Here is a 26,219-nt window from a genome sequence, read left to right as displayed (position 1 = left end):
TTGGCGTAGAAGCAACCTAATTGATTCCTAAAAGCAAAATAAGATCCCTTTTAACCATCTAACCGGTTTCTAAAAGATGAAATCTCCTCGGAAATCGGAAATAGCCATGATTTTGTCAAGTCCGTTGACTAGGTCAACTTCAAATATGTTCCCCAAAATACCCTCTTGTGTCTCCACTTAGATCGATTCAGTGAGGATGTTCTTTGAGTTCTACGATCCTCACTGATATTACGTCATCTGCCAATCCCTCGTTCCAGTGAGGATCGTTTAAGTGAGGATGTTCCCCAAGTCCGTTGGCATAGGAGTGACTAATTGTATCGCTGCGGTTACGATTGTGGATGTGGATGTTAGTGTTTTCAATGAGTTTCTTGCCGATTGTGGGCAGTTAGTATTAACGGATTGATAAGTAGTTGGCATCGAGTCTTGGTTGTTACGTGGTTGATATAATTACGATTTGATGTAAATTATAAAAATAGGACACGGTTTTAATATATCAGATGTAGTTAATTTTTATTATTATTTAACAAAAAAAATATCTACTAAATTAATAAAATAATTAAATAAAAAATAATATAAATTTAATCTATTTTTAATAAAAAAAAAGTAATTTTATTATTAAAGAAATATTAAATTAAAAAATAGTTTTTTAATCAACCGCCACGAAATGCTATCGAAACGCAAGTGTGAAGTTGCGATTAGAAATTCTACGTTTTGTTGCAACTTTGATTAGGTGCGGTTCAATCAATCGGTTTTCTAATCGCTTGGAATCGTCAGAAATCGTAACTGTTTCATTTACTGGTGATAGTGGCTTAACCAGTTATCCCTTATATTTCGTTCTCTATTTTTCATAATTGTCGTTCATTTTGCTTCACCTAAATCCTTCATTTCAAATTGTTTTCCAAATGTTTTATTCACTTTCTTTGTTTTTTTTTATGTAACAGTAATACATACACATGTCATATGTTTATTGCGTCTATTGGATCACGAAGACATCAAGCTTCAGATTCCATAATCCATTTATGCGTGGACTAATTGCTTTTAAGCCACAGAAGAGATTTTCCCCCTTAGCTAGGAGACTTACATGTTTTTATTTTATTTTATTTTATTTTTTCTTTGGATTGTTGTATTTAGAGATGTCAATCGGATCGATCCGAACCCATACTTAGTTCGAGGGTTCCATTGATGTGTGGATGACTTTTAAGTCACAAACGATATTTTTTTTTTCGCATACGTTTTTACAATTTTTTGATGTTTTCTTTGGATTGTTGTATTAGTGGAATTTTAAATGTTTTTTTAAAATTAACTTAGTTTTTTTTAAGATGAAGTTTTTCTTTGAATTAGCGAATAATTGAGATTACAAATAGATATTTATGAAAAGTTGGATTTTTTTTTGGGTTTTCTCTAATTATTAATTTTTTTTAACTTTGTTTTATATATTTTTATGGGATTTATCTCTAACAGCCACGTGTTAACTAAAAAGCCGGGTTTTTTTTTTTTAAGTTATCAAATAATTGTTTCCATTTTGTGAAATATTTAAACTCTGCATTTATTTTACATTCATCCGAATATATTTTTTTCTCACAGACCCCAAATAAAACGGGAAGAAAACGTGCGTAAAGTAGAAAGAAAATGGAAAGATAAATGCAAGAGAAATACTCCAAGCAGATCTACGCGACTGCTCCTATATATACACATATACATAAACCACGCAGAGGGTAACTAACATCATCACCTCCTCTCCTGCATCTCACTTCTTCTCTTCCGTTCCCAGATCTCTGCATCGAAAACCACCAATCATCATCACCATGTCCATGATCTCCTGGAAACTCCTCTTCGCGGTTTCGTGCCTCCTGTCTCTCCTGAGCTTCTGTTCGGCGGTCCAAACGTGCGAATCACGCGTCTTCTCCGGCGGCAGAACCTTCCGTACATGCAGCGATCTTCTTGTCCTGGATTCCTTCATTCACTTCAGTTACGTCCAGGAGACAGGCGTCCTCGATGTGGCCTACAGACATGCGAAGATGGAACCGTCGAGCTGGGTGTCATGGGCCATCAACCCTCGAGGCCATGGCATGTCGGGCGCTCAGTCGCTCGTCGCTTACCGAAACTCAACCACCGGACTGATGCGTGCTTATACCTCTCCCATCGCCTCCTATTCCACCATCCTTCAAGAAGGCCCTCTCAGTTTCAGCGTCAACAACATCTCCGCCGAGTATTCTTCTGACAACGAGATGACGATATTCGCCACTCTTGTTCTGCCTCCCAACACAACGGTGGTCAACCATCTCTGGCAAGACGGTCCTGTCATGGAAGGAGGGAGACTTGGGATGCACGCAATGGGAGGAGATCATCTCAAATCCATGGGGACTTTGGATCTTCTGTCAGGTCGAGTCGTCGCCTCAAAGGGAGGAGGCCCCATCACGTACATGTCGCGTGTGAAGAATGCTCACGGCATCATCAACGCTGTGAGCTGGGGATTTCTCATGCCTTTGGGTGGATTGGCGGCCAGATACATGAAGACTTACGACACATTAGATCCGATGTGGTTCTACACTCACGTCATCTGCCAATCTCTCGGTTACTTCATCGGCCTTTCGGGTGGGCTTGGAACCGCAATCTTCATGTGGAGATCCACCGGATTTAGGTTCGGTCCGCATTCCATCATCGGAGTGGTGCTGTTCATCCTAGGGTTCTTGCAGATACTTGCGCTGAAAGCAAGACCGGACAAGGATCACAAGTACAGAAGATACTGGAACTGGTACCACCACACGGTCGGATACGTCGTCATAGGGCTCAGCATCTACAACATCTACAAAGGTCTGGCTATCTTGCAACCGGCGAACACGTGGAGGATCGTCTACACGGCCGCAATCGGGTTCGTGGGGTTGGTGGCGATCGTGATGGAGATTGTGCAGTTCGAGAAGCAATGGGGCTGGATCTTCTCCTGCTGCCGAGGATCTAATGCCAAAGATGCCGGTTCGATCGAAGTCTAATCTATAAGACGACTATGCTTTTTGAGTTTCCTTTTGAATTTTTTTTATTGTTTATCCGTTATCTTTTCGTCGTGTTGGAAGATGGATATCTGTATTAAAGAGTTGTTTGATGGAATAAAATTATATTATTAATCATAAGCGCAAGAAGAAATTAAAACATGAAATTGAGCTAAAGGTTTCTACAATGGCGGTTGAAACAGAACCTCGTACGTCGAAGTTCCTTGGCGTTGGGGCAACCTAACTGATTTCTAAAAGCAAAATGAGATCCCTTTCAACGATCCAACCGGTTTTTAAAAGAGGAAATCTCCTCGAGGATTGGAAATCTTTCTGTTAACCATGATTTGGTCAAGTCCGTTGACTAGGTCAACTTCAAAGATGTTTCCCAAAATACCCTCATGTCTCCGCTTCTTTGGCAACAGAGACTCCAGCTGAGTCAGAAGCTCCGCAGCTCGTTGCCTTGTTCCACAATCCTCCGAACATGAAAACCCTAAACTCGAAGAACATCCTCGAGATTCGTCCTCATCGAACACATTGCCAGATTGCAAGCCTTGTTCTTCTCCATCATCTTGCCCTTCGTATGCACTCCTATTGCTGCATATATGTCCACGGCCCACCCAAAATTAATTCCCCTGCATTAACCCCATATATATATATATATATACATACGAATTACAACGTGCATGGAAACCATAAAGTTATGCATTTGTTGTGCATTATAAAGCATAGTACAGTATCAGATGTGTATAAGTTGTAGTTTATGGATCCTAGACTAGAAAACACGACGGTCGAACAAAGAATTGTAAAATCAAAACAAACACAAGAAAATTTTACGTGTACGGATACAAAGATGAAGAAGAAGATGCCGCAACTGATTGTATTGTTGTGGCATCTGAACAGTTTTAGATTCTAATTAACATGCCACAGATATTAAGTATTTTCAGCAAATACTCATTTTGCCCCGTGTGAGTATTGGTCCGACTAATTCTATAGCTGCGCTTGCGATTGCGATTGTGGGTGTCAGCTTTTTCGGTACGTTTCTTAGCGATTGTGGACGGTTAATAGGTTGATAAGTTGTTATTGTCAGCGATTGTTGGTGGTTGCGATTAGAAGTGAATGGTCGACTACTAGAGGTGACCATTCCGATTATTAACCAAATAATCAAACCGAACCAAATAAAATATAAGTAGGGTAAAACTAACTTGTCTCGCGACGGTCTAAACCCAGCTCGCGTTCCCTATTGGTGGGTGAACAATTCAACATTTGCTGAATTCTGCTTCACAATGATAGGAAGAGTCATCATCGATGGAACCAAAAGCAACGTCACTATGAACGTTTGGCTGCCACAAGCCAATTATCCGTGTGCTAACTTTTCTGACACCTCTAGCTTCAAATTTCGAAGGGCTAAAGGATCGATAGCTCACTTTTTCACCCAAACCGAATCCAATATAAAAACCGAACGGTTATAATTTTTTTAAACCCGAAAAAATCTAAACCAAACCGTACCGAATAAAAAAATAACCAAAAAACCGATAATTTTTTTGAAAAATTATTTTTTACCGAAACCAAACCGAACCGAAGTTTATATAAAAAACGAATGGTTATAGTTTTTCTATAACCGAATCCGAATGTAACCGAAACGAACCCGAACCGAAATCTAAAATGGTCACTCCTATTGACTCTAATTGATGTAAATTATAAAAAAGGACATGATTTTAATATATCATTTTTAAATAGTTGTAATTAATTTTTATTATTCTTTAACAAAAAAATATCTACTAAATTTATAAATAATTAAATAAAAAATTTAAATATAAATTTTATCATTTGAATTTATTTTTTAATAAAAAATTATTTTTATTATTAAAAAAATATTAATTTTTTTATTCAAAAAAAAAAGAATTTTAGTTTTTTCAATCAACCATCACGAAATGCTATCGAAACACAAGTGTGAAGTTGCAATTAGAGTTCAATCAATCGGTTTTCTAATCGTTTGGAATCGTCAGAAATTGTAATTAACCGTTTCATTTACCGGTGATAGCGACATAACCATTTACTCATATATCTCTTTCTCTATTTCTATCAATAGTCATCCATTTTGTTTCACCTAAATCTTTCATTTCAAATTGTTTTCCAAATGTTTTATTCACTTTCTTTGTTTTTTTATGTAGCAATAATAAGCATATAATACACATATATAAATTTTGGATGAAATTGCTCTTGAAATACATACATAATTTAGGGATGGGTTCGGCCGAATCGAACCGAACCGAAAATACGGTGTTTTTCCCGATTTGAGCCGTTCTAAATTTCTGAACGGTATTAATTTTAGAAAACTGAATTTTTCGAAATCGAACCGAATTGAACCATTTTTAAAAAATCCCGAAAAACAGAAAATGTTTAAAGGAAATTTATCTTTTTTTTTTAACAAAAACCGAAATCGAACCGAACATAATATAAAAACCGATTGGTACCTATTTTTGTAAAATCAAAAAAATCGAATCGATATATTCCCATCCCGAACCCGAACCGGTTCCTAAAACTCCCACCCCCAGTTCATATGTTTTATGTTTATTGCGTGTATTGGATCAGGCAGATATCAAATTTCAGATTCCATTGACGTGTGGATTACTTCTAAGTCACAGACGATATTTTTTTTTCGCATACATGTTTTTACAATTTTTTGATGTTTTCTTTGGATTGTTGTATTAGTGGAGTTTTAAATGTTTTTTTAAAATTAACTAGTTTTTTTAAAGATGAAGTTTATCTTTGAATTAGCGAATAATTGAGATTACAAATAGAATAGATATTTATGAAAAGTTGATTTTTTTTTTGGGTTTTCTCTAATTATTAATTTTTTTTAACTTTGTTTTATATATTTTTATGGGATTTATCTCTAACAGTCACGTGTTATCTAAAAAGCCGGGTTTTTTTTTTGAAGTTATCAAATAATTGTTTCCATTTTGTGAAATATTTAAACTCTGCATTTATTTTACATTCATCCGAATATATTTTTTTCTCACAGACCCCAAATAAAACGGGAAGAAAACGTGCGTAAAGTAGAAAGAAAATGGAAAGATAAATGCAAGAGAAATACTCCAAGCAGATCTACGCGACTGCTCCTATATATACACATATACATAAACCACGCAGAGGGTAACTAACATCATCACCTCCTCTCCTGCATCTCACTTCTTCTCTTCCGTTCCCAGATCTCTGCATCGATCATCATCAACCATCATCACCATGTCCATGATCTCCTGGAAACTCCTCTTCGCGGTTTCGTGTCTGCTGTCTCTCCTGAGCTTTTGTTCGGCGGTCCAAACGTGCGAATCACGCGTCTTCTCCGGCGGCAGAACCTTCCGTACATGCAGCGATCTTCCTGTCCTGGATTCCTTCATCCACTTCAGTTACGTCCAGGAGACAGGCGTCCTCGATGTGGCTTACAGACATGCGAAGATGGAGCCGTCGAGCTGGGTGTCATGGGCCATCAACCCTCGAGGCCATGGCATGTCGGGCGCTCAGTCGGTCGTCGCTTACAGAAACTCAACCACCGGACTGATGCGTGCTTATACCTCTCCCATCGCCTCCTATTCCACCATCCTTCAAGAAGGGCCTCTCAGTTTCAAAGCCAACAACATCTCCGCCGAGTATTCTTCTGACAGCGAGATGACGATATTCGCCACTCTTGTTCTGCCACCCAACACAACGGTGGTCAACCATCTCTGGCAAGACGGTCCTGTCCTGGAAGGAGGGAGACTTGGGATGCACGCAATGGGAGGAGATCATCTCAAATCCATGGGGACTTTGGATCTTCTGTCAGGTCGAGTCCTCGCCTCAAAGGGAGGAGGTCCCACCACGTACATGTCGCGTGTGAAGAACGCTCACGGCATCATCAACGCAGTGAGCTGGGGATTTCTCATGCCTTTGGGTGGATTGGCGGCCAGATACATGAAGACTTACGACACGTTAGATCCGATGTGGTTCTACATTCACGTCATCTGCCAATCTCTCGGTTACTTCATCGGCCTTTCGGGTGGGCTTGGAACCGCAATCTTCATGTGGAGATCCACCGGATTTAGGTTGGGTCCGCATTCCATCATCGGAGTGGTGCTGTTCATCCTAGGGTTCTTGCAGATACTTGCGCTGAAAGCAAGACCGGACAAGGATCACAAGTACAGAAGATACTGGAACTGGTACCACCACGCGGTCGGATACGTCGTCATAGGGCTCAGCATCTACAACATCTACAAAGGTCTGGCTATCTTGCAACCGGCGAACACGTGGAGGATCGTCTACACGGCCGCAATCGGGTTCGTGGGGTTGGTGGCGATCGTGATGGAGATTGTGCAGTTCGAGAAGCAATGGGGCTGGATCTTCTCCTGCTGCCGAGGATCTAATGCCAAAGATGCCGGTTCGATCGAAGTCTAATCTATAAGGGGAACATGCTGTTTCAGTGTTTTTTCTTTTCAGTTTCCTTTGGCGGATTTCGTAGTTCTATTAGTCGTAGTCTTTCGTCGTGGCGCACGGAAGATATTCTTTGCGATGGATATTTGTTAACAGTTGTTTTATGGAATGAAATTATATTTTTGGAATTGAATTAATCTGTCATCCGATTAGTAATGATTTGATATGCTAAATAACGCGAGTTATACATAATATTTGTGGAACAGACAATGGTACAGTGGAAACGGTAGCTAGCTATCATGTGAAATCAAGAGATTGTTCAGTTTACAATAGTTTATCGCAACAATAAATTGCATCAAAACTCCCAGTAAATAGAACCCTGGGCATGACATGGAGTGATGATACATATATATCATCATCACCATTATTACCATGAAATTTTTCTTTAATATACGGATTTAAGTTACAAAATATCCCCCCGTTGGCTCCTGCTATAAGATTATGTTTTACTGCTTGGTCAACGGTCGACAGAATTAGCCAGATTCACAAGGCCCATTTGGAAACATCACAAGCCCACTTAAAAGAGGTTTTCAAGGCCCAAACAAAATTTTCAAACAGACAAAATTAGATGGGAGGTTTCTTTTTTTTTTTAGAAAAGGAAAAAAATTTAATTACAAGAAACATATAATAACAGAAGTTGGGCTAAATTTGTGCATCAAAGGAAGAACAAAAGAGCCACGCAGAGAATTTAACAATGACCTTAGAAAACCTTAACCCGGATTTTCTTTTTCATGAAATGGATATTTGTGTACCCCAATTCTAAGGTCTTTTAGGGAAAAAAAAAAGGAAAGAAAAAACCCAACTTCCCCATAAGAGCCAAGGCGAGTAGCTATATATATATATATTTATATAAGAAGAAGCCAAAAGGGGAAAGCAAAAGGAAAATTTTCAATACCGGCTGCTTAAACTAAGCCTGCTTTTGGTTACCACCACCCCTTGAGCGACCCCCACCACCACCCATCCTTCCACGTCCACGACCATAGCCTCTTCCACCGTATCCACGCCCTCCTCCATTGCCGTACTCCCCACCTCCACCCCCACCGTACCCTCCACCTCTGCCGCCTTGATATCCAGTACCTTTATGAGAAGCAAGAATCATAACCTCATTACCCGACACTTCTCACAAATGCGTTTCAAATGAAGAAAAAAGAAACGAAACGAGCTGAATCAAGATTCAGAGGAACAGTTGAAAGGATAATGCTCACTATAGACAGTGATTTATGTCCCATACTCTTTCAGCACTTATTAGTTGAAGATACTCTACTTACCACGATAGCCCCAGCCTCGACCTCGCCCACGTCCTCTATTCCAGTTTGAATATCCACCATCGTTGTCTGATTAGGACAGCAGTAAAGTTACATAATGACTCACATTCACTCTCAACAAAGTGCCATATATCTTTTTCCCATTGATGTCACAGTTTCTTGGAAGCAGTTAAGTCAACATGAAGCACGAGCACCCAAATATGCATAAACGGTATAAGCATTAAAGCACATCAATACCTTGATAATCTCCTTGATAGCCACCTTGGGACCTTCCTTGATAGCCCCCTTGGGATCTTCCTTGATAGCCCCCTCGGTAATTTCCTTGATAACCCCCTCGATAATTTCCTTGATAGCCCCCTCGATAGTTTCCTTGGTAGCCCCCTCGGTAATTTCCTTGATAGCCCCCTTGGTCGTTTCCTTGATAGCCCCCTTGATCGTTTCCTTGATAGCCCCCTTGATCGTTTCCTTGGTAATTTCCATATCCACCCCTCCCCCTGCCTCTCCCTCTGCCTCTCCCACGACCTCTCCCTTGACCATATGAATCTACAAGCCGCATTTTTGCATACATGTTATAACAAGGACATCAGTTACACTAAAATCTTTACGTTATCCATAGCCACCACCTTCATTGTAAGTATTGTATGGAGCACGGGATTGTCTTGGTTGCTGTGGCTGATACTGAGGCTTTGATTGTTCTGTCTGTTTCGGGGCTTGGTACCTGAACACAAACATTACCAATTATTGCAGCTAGAGACTAGAGTACATGAACGAAGCAGACTACAAAAACATAACGCTACAATAATAATGCATGTTAAGCAACAGAGATGATTGACTCAAGCAGGAAGGACTAAAGTCAGTAACAGAGTGTTTTCAAGTCAGAATTAGCAAAAGTGATGAGATAAAAACAAAATAAAACTCACCCAGGAGAATCTTTGTTTAGCTCTCTCATAGAAAGGGTGATTGAAATCATAGAAACATGGCGCGTCAACTCCACACTGCATCAAATGGTAACATACTTATAAGCCATCAAAGTGCAAAAGCAAAGGAGTCAGAGAAACTTTTGGACAATAAAGTACAAGACACTCACGGCATAAGACCCTCCTCAATAGGTTCCCAGACATCGGTAATGCTTGTGGAGTTGATGGCAACGTCTTGATGCAACTGCGGCACGTTTTTCTGCAGCATGACAAAAAAAACTATCAGCTAGGTTTCTAAAATGGACAAGAAGATAGAGGACACTCTTTAACATTTTTGACAGAGTACCGACTTTCAGTATCTCTGCGATAGCCACCGTTTTGCTGATTGCCTGGCCCATTGCCTTCAACACAATCTCTTTATCTTTAACACGGTTCTCCTAAACATACAGGAAATGGAAAATAAAAAACAGAGGATCATAGCTTAATCACACTGCAAATGCATTTCGCCAATCTTAACCTTAGACCACCAAAAGCAGAGACGTACACTAAATTCAGACAGGAAGAGGCAAATACAAAACCAAGCGAGAGAGAAAGAGAGAGGGAGAGAGTAGAATAGTACCTGAAGAAGACTGGTGGCATAGCTGATGTAGTTGCGGATAAGGCCCTGGCTAGTGATACGAATCTCATTCTCGTTTATGGGAGACTCCGGCTTCGGCTTCTCAACTCTCTGGTACCTATCCATGGAGACGGTCGAAATCGGAAAACCCTAGGATTCTAGAGAGAGAGAGAGCTCTGGTTCGAGAGGGAGAGGAAATGGATGGAGAGAGAAAGAAACCCTAAGTAAACCCTAGGTTTCGCACATTCAGTTCAGATGTTTGAGCATTGGGAAAGGCCGAGACGGTGGGCAAAAGGGCCCAAAGCAGTAGTTTATTCGATAATTTGAAATACGGGTCAGGCAATTTCGGATTCGGATCCGAGATTCGGGAATATTTAATTTATCACGCGCTCAGGCGGCGCGTTACTTACACGTATGGATGAGCTCATAGTCGATTACGTAATTTTTTTTGCGTTTTTTTTATAACCAGGATGGTTCTTCGGACCTTCGACCCGACTACATCCACCCTAGATCCGGAAATACCTTTGTATATGGACTATTTTAGTCCAGAAATTACATCTCTCCCCACCAGTGGAATCGAACCAGGACCTTGAGGATGATTTTGTCACCTCTCAACCACTCGACCACAACTGTTGGTTTTTTTCTTATTTTTTTTAGATACAGTATATCTAAATTTAAAAATCAGAACAAATTTTGTCTACAAGTTTAATCAATATGAGTAGGGCATGCTAGAATTCAAAATAGATCGATTCGAACTATGATAATTAAAATTCTATAAATTATCGGAAAATATTATAAAAATTAAAAACAAATAATTAAATTATTTAAGATCAACAAGCAAAATATAAAAATGATTAAACAAATTTTAAAAAAAGTTTAAATTCGTGATTTTCAAAAACTTATCAATTCCTATCATATTCTATTTCATATTTCTCATACTCTCAAAATATAATGTTAAATAATATTTTTAGTACCTTTAAAGTTATATTTATAAAAAAAATATATTGAGTAATAAAACACACAAACAAAAAATAAATAAAAAAATATCCTTTTTCAATTCGTGGGGCCGATTTATAAGGCCATTGGCCCATGTGCTCTCACTAAGATGGTACGAGGTAGTGGGCCGAGACTCCGCTTTACGTTGACACGTGGCCATCTTTATGTATAATGACATTGTGAAGTATCTGGAGGATGTTTTAGTCATTTCACTAGACCCCTTGTTTAATAGTGAATTTTGTTCTCGAATCACCACCGCTGTGAAAGTTCAAAAAAAAAAAGGCTTAGACTTGACCTCCGCTCGTCGATAATGGCGAACAATCCATCGCAGCTTCTTCCATCAGGTCGGATTTCGTTCTCTCTCTCTCTCTCTCTATCTATCCTGTTCGGGATTTTGTGATATTATGGTTTCTCTCCCGATATTTCTCGAGAATATCGAACTGACGGCGATTCGGGTCTGTTATTTGTTCTCGATTTCGTGGGGGAACCGTGGGGTTTTGCAGAGTTGATCGACAGGTGCATAGGATCGAAGATATGGGTAATAATGAAAGGAGACAAGGAGCTTGTGGGTACTCTCCGAGGGTTCGATGTTTACGTCAACATGGTCCTTGAGGATGTCACCGAGTAGTAAGTGTGATTTAGGGTTTTGGCTCATCATCTTTGGAGTTTAATCTTCTCTTTGATTCCTGGATGTTTCTTTTCTGGGTTTGCGAGTACGGTTTGGTCTGAAGTGCTTTGACTGGCCTGATTTGCTCGGCGGAACGGATATTAGGGTTTTGTAGAGGTGGGGCTCGGGCTGAAACACCGACATTAATGTGAATCTATAGTTTTGGGTTGCAATGCGTCTTGCTTGTGTAGTTGTTTAGGTTTCCAAGTAGCAAGTGTTGGTTTTTAGGTTTCAGTTCCTACTTTATTTGATTTATCAGATTATATGGCTTTGATATGGACTTGCAAGCAGTTGTAGTCGAATCATCACAGGGAAACAGATTGAGAAAGAACTCACCTTTGGATTTCATGCCCTGATACTAAGGTTTCTACTCTCCAGAGAGGGAAAAACTTGTAGAAATCAATCTTCTCTTGCTCAGTTTCTACAGCATATACTATTCTGGAACTTTTACTTACGCAATGTGTTTATGCCGAGTTAGTATAAATTCCAGCTTTGACGTTCTATCTATTTGTGGTCGAAGATGTGCAGATCAGAGGCTAGATGTAGATGATATAACTTATTTCCTGGTTAGATATATGCGTGTATATACAGCTTCAGTGAGTATATGGTTGTTCCGTTTTCTTGAAAAATTTGCTGCTTTGATCTTGCCCCCGGTTGAAAGCTAGAAACACAGCGTTGTTCTGGGGACTTGAATCAAGTTGTTCACATCATCTAGCTGTTCACATTATTTCTGCGTCAATCTTTCTGCATGCTTCAATCTTATGTCCGGCTTTCTGAAACTAAGTTTCACTGTGCAGTGAGATTACATCGGAAGGGAGAAGGATCACAAAGCTCGATCAGATATTGCTTAACGGCAACAACATTGCCATTGTAAGTCAGACGTTTCTCTTCACTTTCTGTGATTCTATAAACCCTTGTGTTTTTTGATATTAACAATCCGGGCATACACTTGCGAGGAATACATTCGGACTGACAAATCACCATGTGAATCGTTTACACTACTGAAAAACGCTTTGTCAATTTGGTTTCTGATGCAGCTGGTTCCTGGTGGCTCTCCAGAGGCAGAATGATATCGCTAGTGATGATCTTTGATTACTTCTTGTATTTCTCCTCAATTGGCTATGTAAGTGCCAAAAGAGCAGATCTAGGTTACATTATTGTGTGAATGATCAAGCAAGTTGCAAGAGATTGTTTCATGATCTAAAGTCATACATTGCAAATCAATGAAAGCTTCACATTTATTAGATTTAACACATTCTGTAGCACAAGTCTCTGCAAGAACACAACACAGAAACCTACTCATGATTGTGTTCTTCTACTTGGCATCTTTGGACAAGTGACCGTTGAGGTTGACAGTCCGTGCATTGGATAGATCATCGACCGCATCTCCTCTCTCGAAAACAGCTGCAGCCCCCATCCCTGTGCCAATGCACATTGAGATAACCCCAAAGCGACAGTCTTTTCCTCGCCGTTTCATCTCATGCAACAGCGTCGCCACACATCTAGCCCCTGTTTTAGTCACATATATATTTCAGCTTCACCACATCTCAGTTATATGCAGTGTATATATCTACGTGTGTGTGTATATATAGGTTTCAGTATGTATATATATACGCGTGTACCTGTGGCACCCAAAGGATGACCAAGGGCAATGGCACCTCCATTAACATTGACTTTTTCTCTGTCGAGCTCTAGTTTCTTGCAGGAATACACAAACTGGGAAGCAAATGCCTGTATAATTACATTCATTGGCAATGTTAGAATGGAGAGTACAATAACTATGAGGTTGTCGAAGAACCAAGTATCCATTATTCCTTTACCTCATTGATTTCAAAGAGATCAATATCAGAAACTCTAAGCCCTGCAAGCTTGGCCGCTGCAGGAATGGCGAAAGCTGGACCGACCCCCATGACCGCTGGATCCACTCCAGTGACAGCAAAGCTTCTGCAAGTGATTTTAGGGCTTCATATTAGATACCCAACCCAACCCAAGTGTAGACAAGGAAGAAGCAGATAAGATGTTTTCCCGGTTGCATTCACCTGAATACTCCAAGAATGGGAAGTCCCTTCTGTACAGCTAGGCTTCTCTTCATTAGCAGGACGGCTCCGGCACCATCACTGACCTGACTAGCATTTCCTACAATGAAATATGCCCGATAAAACCCGGTTTGAAAACTGAGAGCCTCACTTAGGGTTAAGACCCAGAAATTTCATGATACGTGGGATGTTGGCAAATACCAGCTGTTGTGGAACCGCCAGGTTTAAATGCTGGCTTCAGCTTTGCCAAATCTGCTATGCTTGAGTTTGGGCGTATACCGTCATCCACAGAGACCGTGACCGCCTTCTCTTGTTTTGTTTCGGGGTCCACAATCTTGCAAGAACCATCCAGCTATAGCTTATAGCTCAGGACTCAAAAGGATTCTGACGAGAAGGAAATTAAGAGCAGATTTTCACCTTGGTTGAAACAGGTACAATCTCATCCTTGAATTTACCAGATGCTGTGGCAGCCGCAGCACGTTTGTGAGATTCCACCTGTTATTCACCAGTTGTTTAACCTCTTTATGTTGTTTACATTTCCATGATCTAAAGAGCGCCATTTATGAGGGGGGAAGTGACTCACTGCAGCCATGTCTTGTTCTTCCCTTGTGACTCCGTATCTTTCTGCGACGTTTTCAGATGTGATGCCCATAGGAAGCAGACAGTCACGAGCTTTTGGAAAATCTTCTACCTGATCTCACCAAGATTAGAAATTCATCGTCGTCGTCACTTTCTTGGGTGAAGTTATATGTCACAGAGAAACGGCTTAAACATACTTTTGGATTGACGACACGAAATCCGCCTCCTGCCACATGATCTGTTGACATAGATTCCACCCCAGCAGCAATACCTGCATCAGGCAAACATATACTCATTGGCTTAGAGGCAACGAATTTCGATGAATTTAGACATGCAGCGCAGAACAGAAAACCTCATTGGCTTCATACCAATATCATAAAATCCTGCTTTAATGGAAGCAGCAACATCAGCAACTGCTTGTAGTCCTGAAGAGCATTGTCTGTTGACAGTTCTGATCGGCACGGAGTCTGGTTAGGCAACAAAGGCAAAGGGCATGCCAAGAAAGAAGAACATCAGATAGTTGCAGCCTACGTGCTGTAGGACACTCCTAAAGGAAATCAAACAGCATCAGCCGAAGCAGTGAAAGAAGAGTACCGGGAAAACCGGCGTAATATGCTGCCACCCTGCACTCCATGGCTCTCTGAGAACCAGGTGCGATAACTGTGCCGACAACTATATCCCCAACTTCACTAGGGTCCAACGATGTTCTTTCCACCATTGCCTGTAATCAATCAATCCCATGAACAAAAAAAAATCATGAAAAATTAGAAGCTTTAGAAACTGCTATTTGAGCTCTTTTTATTCAATGCCATGAAGAATTGTGGATACTATCCCTTGGATAAAGCGCATCCAAATGGATAAACTGACATTTGAGCTCTTTTTCTTATACAACTGATATGGAATTACGTTATGCCATGACCAGGTTCAGGATTTTCTGCCAACAAAGCACAAAAATCCAAATCAACAAACCTTGAGGACAGTAGCAAGAAGATCATCTGCAAGTGTGTCCTTGAAACCACCGCGTCTCGCCTTGCAGATGGCAGTTCGGTGTGCCCTGAAGTGTAAGGAAAGGATCAGACGATTCAGAGATGAAAAAAGCAGTGACAGTGCAAAGGAAACATCAAATTCTGTCTGGAGAGCAACTTACGCTACAATCACAATGTCATCTCCAAAGGCAGCCATCGGGGAATAAGCAGAGAAATCTCCGGCGGCACAATTGACAGCCTAAACAAGAAGATTATATACACGTTCGACAACAGATCAACACCGGTCTTCGACGTTTACAAGCTTTCTAAGCAGATATGGCATGCTTCTTGATCCCAAATCGAGCAACAACAGATTAAGTCTAATGCTTATTTATTAAAAAAACACAGGTTCCCATGAACCAAAACATGAGAGATTAAAACATATGAATCAAGAAACCGAACGAGAACAATTACGGACGATGACGAAATTCCAACGGATACCGCATGGAGAAGAGAGCTCCACACAAATGCAGGAAGGTTGAAACAAAAAATCGACCGAGACCCATATAGAAAATCGATCGGACAGAACAAAAGAAGGGGAAAAGATCTAAACTTACAGACAAAATAGCAGGATCATGGTCTATACGAGAAGAAAGAGAAGAAGAAACTGGATTTAGATGACGAAGCAAAATCCTCTGTCTGTCAATAGCTTTCTCCATCTCTCTCTCTCTCTCTCACAGACACTCACGAGAGATGAATACTGAGAAATCCGTGTGTGTGTGCAGAGAATTCCAAAGGAGATGCAACAATGCGAATGGTTCTCTTGGTGGATTTTCCGGGAAGCGATTTGAGAAAAGATGGGAAAGTATTCCCGGTTAAACTGGCTCTCGCTCGTGGTTAGGTTGCTGTTTGTCTCGTTTATTTTTGTCGATCCACATTTAATGCCGTTTCTTTTTGCCGTTAAATTCGTCCACAAAACGACAACTTGATTTGGCACGTACAATATAACCTTGGCTTAACACGACAATTCATTTGCCTACCTATATATAGGTATGTCAATCGGGCCGGCCCGACTGAATCCGCACTTGGCTTGAGGGTTTTGGGTTCGGATTCGGGCCAACCCAATTTTTTTCGGATCTATACCATCAAACCCAAAACCCAATCCTATAGATCTCGGACTTAGACCGGACCGGACCAAACCGGCCCGCACGTTTTTCTTTGTTAATATATTTTTTTCTTTTTTTCTTAAGATTCTTTTTTTATAAAAAAAATGAATTTTTTCGGGCCGACCCGAATCGAACCCGAAATCCGAATCGAGCCCAGCCCAAAAACCCAAAAATTTTCGGGCCTCACAATCTCAGCCCGAAATCCGCTATTTTTCGGGTTAGACCAGGCCGGACTTCGGACCTCGGGCCACAATTGACACCCCGATCTATACATCTTTGCGGTAAAAAGAAAAATATGTCGATATATATTTAATTTACCATTAAATCAAAATTCATCCAGAAATAAATATTCTTGAATATGAATATGAATATGAATATGATATGCCAACTAAATTTTCCTCTTGGATGCTGTTGGCAACTCTGTATGAAATTCTACAGAAAGCCCATGCAAAAAAGACATGACGTCTTGTGGCCCTATCGATCGTCTGAAAGGGTGAATATGGCCCAAACCTTGTATTCATTACGGTCATTCTCGTGTTTATCCACCATGGTTATTTCAATTGACTAATCAAAGGGTATCAAATTTGAGATTTCATGATTGAAAAAAAATATATATATTTCCGTTACCCACGAAATTTTATAACAGAAATGTATCGTTAGATAATAAAGCTCTTGAATTAACTCATACAAGGGCAGAAATACACATGTTGGACCAGTAAAGTTTTAAAAGTTAAAACCAAATGGGTTGGACAAATTTTCTTTTCTCGATCAAATGTAAACTACAGAATATTGCAATGGATGACTCGTACATTCCCAAAACCCTAACAATTGATAGAAGCGTACTATACAATACATACAATGGGGCGTTGAAAAAATAAGATTGGGACTTACAATGCAGTAGCAGTCGTCCTCTCCGTCCACGTTTGGAACACAACGATCGGAGAGGGTTTCTATATATAACAAAAGAGGAAGCGAAGGGTAAGTAACAACTAACAACAACCGCAAGCGACTGTTCAAATATTAATAAACTCTTTGGGAAGAGGAAAGTGCAAACACTACCACCACTCCTTGTACCTACCCGTCTATGTATGTACTGTCCCTACCTATCCCCTCGTAAATGCTTCCCCTTCGCTTCGCTACCTAACCTCTATCGTCGATTTTTGTCCTCTTCTATTACAACCCATATTTATTTTTATGTAAAAAAATAACCTACCCTAAGCATCGTGTATACGTTATTATACGTACAAGAAACCAGAACTTTGCACGTTCGGACAATTGACATCACCGAAACAAAAGCCGCATCCGTCAGTGAAAATGAAAACATAGACATAGAGGAGAATAATGAAGCAATTGAGAATTGAGGTTACAAAGGTGCATGTATTTATATATTACCTCTCGGCTGAGACAGAGACGAGACGAGGACGAGGATGTTGGCGTCAAGTCATGAACCCTCGTTATGTGACGATCTCTGAGGTTTTGTCCGAAGCGCGTGGGACATGTTCCGTAATCTGTTGGTTATCCCTGTGAACGAAGGCCTGCACTCGGGTTCGGTTGACCAGCAATCTTCCATCAGTTTCTTCCACTCGGGATCGCAATCTCCGGGGATCTCCGGTCGCAAAGTGTTCTTCACGATACCACCTTATTCCCCCGATAAAACACGTTGGAATGATTAGATCCATACATGAGATGATGACAATGAAAAGAATATGAATGTGTGATTCGAGCATAAACATCACTATCATCATTGAATTACTTACCGATAATCGCACCGTAGTGCATATCTGCATAAGGCTCATCCCCCGTCAGAATCTCCCACATTGAGATACCGAATGAGAAGACATCCACCTGTTGAAACAGAATTATTATACAAACGTTTTTATCAATCTATGCCCTAGGAGTTTTGGTGATGGTTTACACTACCTTCTCAGAAACTCGGCTGCTGTTACCATTCAACAGTTCTGGTGCCATCCATGGAAGGGTTCCACGTACACCTCCAGATACAAGCGTGTTCCTTTTGATTCTCGATAATCCAAAGTCTCCTACCTGCATAAAGGTTAGGATAAAAGAGCATCGGTTTGTATGGTAACCGACTTGGCAAGGTTCGTGATTTCCAGTATAAGAACCGAAATATATCTGAATTGTGCATTGCATTAAATCAAGCGAAGAGCGACGGGAAATGTGTTTCTGTACCTTGCAAATCGGTCTGTGTGGGTCGCTTAAATTGACAAGCAAGTTATCGCATTTTAGATCAAAATGGACTATATTTCTCGAGTGCAAGTATTCCATACCAAAAGCTGCATCCATTGCAATTATGAGCTTCTTCCGATGATCAACGTATCTGCAAAACCATGTTAACGTCAGAAGAACCAACAGATGATGAAGCATACAAATGGCCGCTGAGGAGAGCTTGTCATTTTTACTTGTCCTTTCTCTGGAGGGCACGCCTGAGTGACCCATTGACCATGAACTCGGTAACCGTAGCTAAGGTTCCTCCAGCTCCATCAGGAACTACCCCGTAAAACGCAACAACATTTGGATGATGAAGCCTGGAAAGAATATGTGCCTCTCTCCAGAAATCCTGTGCCTGCCGAAGTAAAATTCGAATCAGTTTCACAACTAGATTGAAACAAATTTACCAAAAAATCTAGATTGAAACAGAGTTGTATCCCCCGGGAAAGAAAAGAACCAAGAACTCTACATTTTACAACACTGATCACCAATAGGAATTCATGTCAAAGAAATGAAGTCAAGTTCGTTTTTAAACCCACAAAGAAAAAGAAGGGTAAAACAGTGAAAGAAACAGATAAACAAGATTTGTATCGGAGACCAACCAACCGATCTTGCTCAGATGATCTCCCTGCAAAATAGCTTTTCCTGATTCTCTTTATAGCAACATCACTACCTCGCCACTTCCCATGGTAGACAGTGCCATATGTACCAGACCCCAATTCTTTCAGCTCTTCTAGATCAGAGTCCTTTATAATCTGCAACACAGACATAGTCCATAAGATGATTTTTACCGCTATATTAGTGTTTCAGAGGGGTATAAAAACCTGCAGGCCGTAAATGTTGGCTTCCATTTCAGCTACAATTGCATCATCAACAGATTCATCCCTGCCTTGGTCAGCACTCTTGAGATCCTACAGCAACATGATGAATGTGAGCATTGAGGAAGTTGTGGATGAAAATCATAATTCTCATCTCCTGAAATATTTTAGTGTGATCTTACCTCAGACTCAGGATCATGAATTTTATGTAGCTCTGATGTGTTGTGGGATATAATTTCACTGCCCGTAACTTCAAAACCAGGAACAGCTTCAGATGGAATTTCACTCTTACTAGTCAAATCCAAACTTTCAGGAAAAGCTGATGGAGCTATAACAACAAGAGGAATGCTGCTGATAATATTCTCGGGAACTGCAGGCGATTTGAGCAGGAGCTGCCGGGCTGTGTCAGCGTGGTCCTTATTAAACTTCCGTGTATCATCTCCACCACCTTGAATATCATGTTTTCCTCCAAAACTAGGCAAAATATCACTGTCAATGAGAGAAAGCTCCCTATTGAATCTGGGGTCTATTATCAGCTTCTGTGGATCAGAATACACATCATTCCTGTTTGAGTTTGATCCTTGACCAGAACGATTCTCTATTTCTAAGGCATATGAGTTAGCAGAACTTTTCGGAGTATGTTTAAGAAAATCAACATCCTTCTGATCCGTAAGAAGCTGGAGAGTTTTTGGTTCTGAGAAGACAGAAACGTAGGGTGTCCCAGATAAAAGATCAACAAGATAATTTGTGTTCTTTATTTCACATGTAGTATTTGATACTAATCCCTCGACTTCAGAATTCCAGGTCCATGAAGCATCAATTCCTTCAGTAAGAGTCGAAGTGCAAGGTGCTTTGCCAGTAATCCGATCATAGAATACAGAGGAAGTTTTCTCTATATCATTGTGCCCTGTAGAAGAACTGAAATCAGCCTGTGAAGATACAGGGACCAACATGTCCTGTCCTCGGCGATCTTGACTTGGGTCAGTAACTTGCACCCTCGAAGCCTGGTTGCATTTCACCACCAACGCCTCCATTGATTCTACCTGAGGAGAAATACCTGCAATATCTTGGTGCTTATAATCACTGATCAAGGCACTGTGAGAAATGGTCTTATCTCCAGCAAATGAATTTGACGGCGGAACACAACTGCTATGAGGTTGGGTTATCAAGGGCCCTGTCAAGCAGATATCTAAAGCAACACTCTGAACTTTGAGATCAGACAGATCTATTTGTGACTTGGAGAAGTTTAAGGGTGAGGACGGACTAGTTCCTTCTTGTTGAAAGTAAGCAGATCGTTTTTCATGCTCTTCCAGCTTTGAATCAGAATATGAGTATGGGATTCCTTGACGAGTGTCACAATGGTTGGTGGATTCAGAAGGCAAACTGATAGGCTCTTCTATGTGGAAACCTGGCATTGTGAAGTTAGACGTTCTTTGATTATACACCAACTTCTCAGAAAAATCTTCCATCTTACGATTCTTACCAACACCACTTTGCGCAATTAAAGGACGGACAAAATCAGCATTATGGTCAGAACAGTTAAGTTGCATTCCATCAAATTCCTGCGACTGGCTAGTACATGTCTGCATCTTCTGAAGAACATTCATCAAATCTATTGTTCCTTGTTGGTAGGGCCTGCTGCAAGTAACATCGCTGCTTGAGATATCTGGTGACAATAGAGCAGCGGTCAAAGAGTCACAGCTTTCAGCATGGGATTCAATTCCATTAATTTGTGAATGAGATCCATTAGAATCTTCAGCCTGAAATGGAGAGGGAGAAACAGGAAGCACACAATGCTGCTGACCTTGGGAGATATGAACAGGATGCGAGGTGTCACTATCAACTAGGATCTCTGAAGGAAGCAGAGAAACAGATGAAGGTCTCTTATAACTTGGATCTTGATCCAAATTAGTACCTGTGTCACTTTCAGAACACTGGTTTTCAGCAGAACTCTTCTTAGGACTAAGGTCTACCATGCCATTAATGGCAATAATGTATTGGTAATCAGGATTATCCAGTTGAGTACTGTCAACCAGAAAGGAAGATGCATTTTGAAGTTCGACCAAAGGAATGAGAAATATCCGTAGCCTAGGAGAATCTTCAGTTCTTTCCAGGCCCAGGTATTCCTCCATCATATTCTTCAAATCTTCATCAGACGACACAGATATAAGAGCATCAAGTTCCGTCCCAGGAAGCTGATACTTAACTTCATGAGCTTGCTTGCATATAGCAGAAGTTCTTTTCACAAGTTCGCCCCATGAAACATCCTTATGAATGGAGATAAGGTGAGTGTCCCCTCCTACGTACCGAAGTGTTCTATCACTTGGTCTTGGCAATATTTTTCCTCCAGAGCTACAGAGAATTTTCACTTTGCAAGCAGGGGCTTCACTCGGAAGTCCTAATCCATTATCAGTGTTCTCTGATAAATAAATGGTGGAACCAGAACTCTGGATCTCATTTTGGAGATCACTATTCAACTCACTTAATGTTTTTCTATGCATATGCTCAGCATCATTACATTCCTTGAGGCCCCTACATAACTTTTCAGTATAACTCTCATTTTGAAGCTCTAGAAGACATCCTTGCTGAGATGCAAAAACAGATGTAACAGAAGGACCCTTAGATCCATTCCTAGTCAACCCAAGAATTTGAGAAAGATCTTCGTACACGTGCTGATCTACCCGATTATTGCCACGATCAAAGCTCTTGTTATGCTTGAGAGCACCATCTGATGATACATCCAAGGTTCCTCTCACATCCATTACAAAATTCAAGGAAATCTCCCTGTCTGTTTGTATAGAGATGCTCCCATTCGCATTCTCTCTAACTTGGTAGAAGACAATTCTCAGGATTTATCGATGTGATGAGGCAATTCACCAGCTATTCCTTTAGCTCTAGCGAGCTTTCAGACCTTTTGAATCAAGTGGTGACATTGATTCAAAAGGCTTGACTGATTGAAGCACCCAACAAGACACTCCTACGATTAAATTTGTTTCATGAACCACTAGATCTGCCTGATATATCTTCTAATCTTCTATGCCCTGTGTCTTCAAAATATAAGGAAAACTCGGCAGAAACCGGACAGCTTAACCAATGATCTCACTAGAGTCTGAACAGACAATACGGCAGAACTTCAGCACTCACAGCCTTCAAGTCCACATCAGTCCTATATGATATGGCTGGCCATAATCGCCCACAGACGCAGGGAGGCAAGGCGATTGAATCGATTTAGCTACAATAACACCCCACAATAAATTTGTACAGTGATCACACAAGTAAAGCATTATTGCTCCAGAGATCTAAGCATGGTTTACCAAATTCAGCCCAAAATTTATGGTCTCAGCTCCAAATCTCCACGCGGCTAACTGAAAAAGATGTGATCCGCCAACAAAAAAAGGATGGATCAGAAACAACGAAACAGACACGATCAAAACCACCACGAAAATCAAACACGAACGAGTTAAAAATCCTCCGGAAAAATGTTGTAACCACAGTTTTCACCGTATTCGCAATCTCGAAGTTGTGATCACCGAGTTTCAGATACTGCGCATCAGAATCGGCAACACGAACACATAAACGATCCAGGTGAAGAAGTAGACCTGTGAAGAGTGATGAAGATTTGAGTGCGAAATCGAGAACTGCGAAGAGAGAGAGTGAAGAGAGATGAATTACCGTATCAGAAGAATGCAATCTCGAGCATGGAGAGTCGCAGAAGGAGACGAGAGCGATGATGCCGAGAAGTAAGCGCCATTGACATGCCCCACTCCCAAAAAAAAAATAAAGAAAGAAATAATTTATTGTAATTATTTAATTAAAATTGTGATTTGCCAATAGTAACAAACGCCTTTTGACAATATAAACAATACATATTTCGGTAATATTTAAATTTGGTAGTTGTAACTTGTAACGCAACGGGCGGGTTTTCACCCGTAATTCGTTGCTGGTCTCTATTTAAACGACGACGTTTGGAAACACAAATAGTTTAATTTTCAGATTTGAAAAATAAGTGGAAATCCCAATTAATTTGGAATGCAAGTCATAATTTTAAAATTTTTATTATTTTAGTGTCAGATTCGGATGATCTGAGGCGGGATGTAACTTATAAATATTATTTTTTATAATCTATAAATTCAACGAACATTCATTTTTAGAAAATTCAAATTTGGGTTAGAAAGGAGATTTGTTTTCCAGTTAAACCAAGTGATTGTAAATATTATTGTATAAAAGATGTCAAAATAAATTTCATAATATTATAAACCACAAATCATATTGTTTTTATATAATATTTCATATTTTACACATTATAAAAACCTTCTGTTGTTGCTGATTAGATTTGTAGATTTTAATACGTGATATAAATTTCAATTCATTGTTGTGATATAAACAATTAATAATTATTGACCAATTTGTTATTTTATATATTTAGTAATACATTTAATTGTCATTGTCGAATTAATAATATCAATCTTGATGCTATGTTTGGAAAACAAATATACGCGCGCGGTTCTATCACTGTAATAATAAGAAAAATAAAAAGATTATAAAAAGGGAATTAATATTCTTGTTGCTTCATTAATTGTATTAATAAATAAATGGGTCCAAACGAGCTTAGTAGATGAAAATAATGACGTACGAATCTCAAACGTGACTGTAATAATTCAATGTACAAGATGATGTCGACATTATTTTAATTAGATTTACATTAATATCTAAATTGAGAAATATTGTCTTGGTATTTAGAATACGAAAGCAAACTAAATTGATTTGTCTTTCGAAAATATTTTATATAATTGTAAAGCAAAAACTTTTAATACAAGTTTAACATTATAATTAAAAATAAATAAAAGAGACCAGACAGCTAAACTTAGCTCGCAGTCCCTCGTGACTGCAACTACAATCCATCTCACAAGTGACCCAACTGTCGAATTCCACAACTTTAATTCCTTTTTTCTTAATATTTTTATATTTTTAATTTTACAGAGTTATCAACAATCAAATATTTACAGGAGGGAAAAAGACATTGATGAAGTGACGGAAAGGTAGCTGTATTAAAACGGCAGCGTTTGAAGGATCTTTATTTATTAATTTTATTTATTTATTTATTTATCTATTTACTTGTATGCTGAGGATGTGATTTGACGTAGGGGAAATGAGACGAATGACGAAAATGCCCATGAATCGGACAGTTTTATATCGCGTGGCCCGAAAATTAAGCCAGAACCAAGAGAGAGCGAACCATCACGAGCCTTAAACAGACGCGTCGGCGCACAATTTTGAACCTGCTTCTTCGTCTTCTTCTCTCTCTCTGTCTCTCTCTGTTTCAGAAAAGCAAGAAGGAAGGAATCGCATATTTTCCCTCTTTAACTATTTTTCCCTCACTTTCTAGGATTCCAAACACGCTTACAGAGAATTCGAAACCAGGAAAGAGAGAAAAGATTAGTTCTTGTTTGTTGGGTATATAAGGGGAAACAAAGTAAGCGAGGAGAGGATCTGGATCGTCCGCCGGAGAATACGATGGCGGATAATCGTCGGCTTTCTTCTGTGTCGTCTTCGTCTTCTTCCTCGTCGAGTTCGGAACTAGCTTCGGTGAAGATCGAGCAGGAGATTGAAGTCGGTGGTTGCATCAATGGTTCCGAAGAGTTGGAGAGCAAAGCGGCAACTGTTGCTTCTTCCACCGCGGGCACCAGTGGTGCTGAAACTTCAGGTTCGTCTGTTCTTGCCCATTTCGTATTTGCTTCGGTTTTGAAGTTGTTTTTTCGTTTTTCTCTCGGCTTTTGAATCTCCGAGTTGTAGAAGCTACAGTAGTGTTTGGTAGAAATGATTATGGTTTCTTTTTGCCGAGAAAATTTTCGATTATTATATGAAGCCAAATTTCAAGATTTTGACCATTGGCTTGTGATGATTTGGGGATGATACTTCAACTCCGGTGAAGATCATTTATGGTCTGGAGAAGTTCTTGGAATTCGGACTTCGCATAATTGGAGTAAGAAATATATTCAGACGATGATCTGTACATACGTTTGATGTTTCAGATCCTTGTCCGAAAGGCATTGTTCGGGTGAGGACGATGCCGTCAGAGAGTTCTTCATGTAGTGAAAAGGCGGAATCATCTTCGAGCCATCCTCGGTTGGACAAATCGAAGACCGAGAGGCAAAGGGTTCCTCACATTCTTGCCGGGGATGCAGCAAAGATATTTGATGACAGAATCTCTGTCAACAAGAAGGTAGAGAGTCATTTCGAGTGTTTTCCATAAAATTGCAGTTCAAATTCAGCATCTTTCCTTGTCTTGGTTACAGACTGTCTTACATATTCCATTTATAGTTGTCTGATGTAAAGCATTGCGCTCCTGAGTATTTTTCTTTACAGCCTTTTTGCCATTGCAAGTCTCTTTTTTTCAAAAAAAAAAAACATAGCTTAAAGAACCTTTTTGAACATTTTAGGTTTCTTTTCGATCCTTATGTTAGAAAAATCTTCACGAAATTTGCAAACTTGCAGCTTAAATTGCTGAACC

At 39.9% G+C, this 26,219-nt stretch overlaps 7 protein-coding genes across 12 annotated transcripts in view; 4 read left to right on the top strand and 3 right to left on the bottom strand.

Annotated features, from left to right (window-relative positions):
- Positions 1-1,805: 1,805 nt before the first annotated feature.
- On the top strand, positions 1,806-2,990 carry LOC104820115 (cytochrome b561 and DOMON domain-containing protein At3g59070-like). Its single transcript, XM_010550488.1, has one exon. It carries the CDS (start codon positions 1,806-1,808, stop codon positions 2,988-2,990), a length of 1,185 nt encoding a protein of 394 aa, XP_010548790.1.
- Positions 2,991-6,233: 3,243 nt separating this feature from the next.
- LOC104820114 (cytochrome b561 and DOMON domain-containing protein At3g59070-like) lies at positions 6,234-7,418 on the top strand. The gene has a single exon (XM_010550487.1). It carries the CDS (start codon positions 6,234-6,236, stop codon positions 7,416-7,418), a length of 1,185 nt encoding a protein of 394 aa, XP_010548789.1.
- Positions 7,419-8,082: 664 nt separating this feature from the next.
- LOC104818946 (TATA-binding protein-associated factor 2N-like) lies at positions 8,083-10,523 on the bottom strand. Its single transcript, XM_010548754.1, has 8 exons — positions 10,256-10,523; positions 9,987-10,073; positions 9,807-9,895; positions 9,640-9,714; positions 9,343-9,437; positions 8,957-9,262; positions 8,723-8,788; positions 8,083-8,531 (listed from the first exon to the last, which is right to left on the bottom strand). The coding sequence occupies exons 1-8, from the start codon at positions 10,376-10,378 to the stop codon at positions 8,362-8,364; spliced, it is 1,011 nt and encodes a 336-aa protein (XP_010547056.1). The 5' UTR covers positions 10,379-10,523; the 3' UTR covers positions 8,083-8,361.
- A 959-nt stretch (positions 10,524-11,482) lies between these two features.
- On the top strand, positions 11,483-13,166 carry LOC104818942 (sm-like protein LSM5). The gene is made up of 4 exons (XM_010548747.2): positions 11,483-11,592; positions 11,752-11,875; positions 12,713-12,785; positions 12,953-13,166. The coding sequence occupies exons 1-4, from the start codon at positions 11,559-11,561 to the stop codon at positions 12,983-12,985; spliced, it is 264 nt and encodes an 87-aa protein (XP_010547049.1). The 5' UTR covers positions 11,483-11,558; the 3' UTR covers positions 12,986-13,166.
- On the bottom strand, positions 13,085-17,611 carry LOC104818944 (3-ketoacyl-CoA thiolase 5, peroxisomal). 3 transcript variants are annotated; one of them, XM_010548750.2, is made up of 13 exons: positions 17,553-17,611; positions 15,678-15,754; positions 15,500-15,584; positions 15,125-15,251; positions 14,899-14,997; positions 14,728-14,801; positions 14,535-14,642; positions 14,369-14,446; positions 14,153-14,303; positions 13,955-14,051; positions 13,736-13,859; positions 13,538-13,646; positions 13,085-13,424 (listed from the first exon to the last, which is right to left on the bottom strand). In XM_010548750.2, exons 2-13 carry the CDS (start codon positions 15,710-15,712, stop codon positions 13,231-13,233), a joined length of 1,281 nt encoding a protein of 426 aa, XP_010547052.1. In that variant the 5' UTR covers positions 15,713-15,754; positions 17,553-17,611; the 3' UTR covers positions 13,085-13,230. The 3 variants fall into 3 exon arrangements, with proteins under 3 accessions (XP_010547052.1, XP_010547050.1, XP_010547051.1); XM_010548748.2 differs by lacking the exon at positions 17,553-17,611 and adding an exon at positions 16,113-16,417; XM_010548749.2 differs by lacking the exon at positions 17,553-17,611 and adding an exon at positions 16,113-16,413 and having other exon boundaries at positions 14,153-14,285.
- Positions 17,363-23,464, bottom strand: LOC104818945. Of its 3 annotated transcripts, none has more exons than XM_010548753.1 (12): positions 23,381-23,464; positions 23,166-23,307; positions 23,023-23,073; positions 19,891-22,940; positions 19,715-19,801; positions 19,493-19,645; positions 19,082-19,245; positions 18,852-18,999; positions 18,582-18,704; positions 18,419-18,506; positions 18,054-18,299; positions 17,363-17,611 (listed from the first exon to the last, which is right to left on the bottom strand). In XM_010548753.1, the coding sequence occupies exons 4-11, from the start codon at positions 22,468-22,470 to the stop codon at positions 18,103-18,105; spliced, it is 3,540 nt and encodes a 1,179-aa protein (XP_010547055.1). In that variant the 5' UTR covers positions 22,471-22,940; positions 23,023-23,073; positions 23,166-23,307; positions 23,381-23,464; the 3' UTR covers positions 17,363-17,611; positions 18,054-18,102. The 3 variants fall into 3 exon arrangements, 2 of the variants coding, with proteins under 2 accessions (XP_010547055.1, XP_010547054.1); XM_010548752.1 differs by having other exon boundaries at positions 23,210-23,307; XR_772736.1 differs by lacking the exons at positions 17,363-17,611; positions 18,054-18,299; positions 18,419-18,506; positions 18,582-18,704 and having other exon boundaries at positions 18,866-18,999; positions 19,497-19,645; positions 23,210-23,307.
- Positions 23,465-24,927: 1,463 nt separating this feature from the next.
- Positions 24,928-26,219, top strand: part of LOC104818941 (sterol 3-beta-glucosyltransferase UGT80A2-like) — a 5,051-nt gene continuing 3,759 nt past the window's right edge. For both annotated transcript variants that reach the window (XM_010548744.2, XM_010548746.2), the window contains exons 1-3: positions 24,928-25,412; positions 25,741-25,931; positions 26,204-26,213. In XM_010548744.2, the coding sequence (XP_010547046.1) occupies positions 25,223-25,412; positions 25,741-25,931; positions 26,204-26,213 (391 nt within the window). In that variant the 5' untranslated portion in view covers positions 24,928-25,222. The remainder of the gene's footprint in view (positions 25,413-25,740; positions 25,932-26,203; positions 26,214-26,219) is intronic.

Source organism: Tarenaya hassleriana, unplaced genomic scaffold (assembly GCF_000463585.1).
Source record: "Tarenaya hassleriana unplaced genomic scaffold, ASM46358v1 Cleome3, whole genome shotgun sequence".
Lineage (NCBI taxonomy): Eukaryota > Viridiplantae > Streptophyta > Magnoliopsida > Brassicales > Cleomaceae > Tarenaya > Tarenaya hassleriana.
The sequence above is the reverse complement of the archived record's forward strand: the minus strand, read 5'-3'. Positions and strand labels throughout refer to the sequence as shown.

What these genes read in the sequence shown, in the direction of transcription:
- LOC104820115 (XM_010550488.1), top strand. Translation starts at nt 1,806, where the DNA reads ATGTCCATGATCTCCTGGAAACTCCTCTTCGCGGTTTCGTGCCTCCTG.
- LOC104820114 (XM_010550487.1), top strand. Translation starts at nt 6,234, where the DNA reads ATGTCCATGATCTCCTGGAAACTCCTCTTCGCGGTTTCGTGTCTGCTG.
- LOC104818946 (XM_010548754.1), bottom strand. Translation starts at nt 10,378, where the DNA reads ATGGATAGGTACCAGAGAGTTGAGAAGCCGAAGCCGGAGTCTCCCATA. An exon ending in ATGCCACCAGTCTTCTTCAG is followed by an intron (nt 10,074 to 10,255) that starts GTACTATTCTAC and finishes CTGTATGTTTAG; the next exon opens with GAGAACCGTGTTAAAGATAA. An exon ending in ATTGAGGAGGGTCTTATGCC is followed by an intron (nt 9,715 to 9,806) that starts GTGAGTGTCTTG and finishes CATTTGATGCAG; the next exon opens with TGTGGAGTTGACGCGCCATG.
- LOC104818942 (XM_010548747.2), top strand. Translation starts at nt 11,559, where the DNA reads ATGGCGAACAATCCATCGCAGCTTCTTCCATCAG. An exon ending in ATCGCAGCTTCTTCCATCAG is followed by an intron (nt 11,593 to 11,751) that starts GTCGGATTTCGT and finishes GGGGTTTTGCAG; the next exon opens with AGTTGATCGACAGGTGCATA. An exon ending in ACGGCAACAACATTGCCATT is followed by an intron (nt 12,786 to 12,952) that starts GTAAGTCAGACG and finishes TTTCTGATGCAG; the next exon opens with CTGGTTCCTGGTGGCTCTCC.
- LOC104818944 (XM_010548748.2), bottom strand. Translation starts at nt 16,214, where the DNA reads ATGGAGAAAGCTATTGACAGACAGAGGATTTTGCTTCGTCATCTAAAT. An exon ending in AGCAGGATTTTATGATATTG is followed by an intron (nt 14,802 to 14,898) that starts GTATGAAGCCAA and finishes TGCCTGATGCAG; the next exon opens with GTATTGCTGCTGGGGTGGAA. An exon ending in TTGTACCTGTTTCAACCAAG is followed by an intron (nt 14,304 to 14,368) that starts GTGAAAATCTGC and finishes TATAAGCTATAG; the next exon opens with CTGGATGGTTCTTGCAAGAT.
- LOC104818945 (XM_010548753.1), bottom strand. Translation starts at nt 22,470, where the DNA reads ATGGATGTGAGAGGAACCTTGGATGTATCATCAGATGGTGCTCTCAAG. An exon ending in TTCATGATCCTGAGTCTGAG is followed by an intron (nt 19,802 to 19,890) that starts GTAAGATCACAC and finishes ATGTTGCTGTAG; the next exon opens with GATCTCAAGAGTGCTGACCA. An exon ending in GCACTACGGTGCGATTATCG is followed by an intron (nt 18,300 to 18,418) that starts GTAAGTAATTCA and finishes CGGGGGAATAAG; the next exon opens with GTGGTATCGTGAAGAACACT.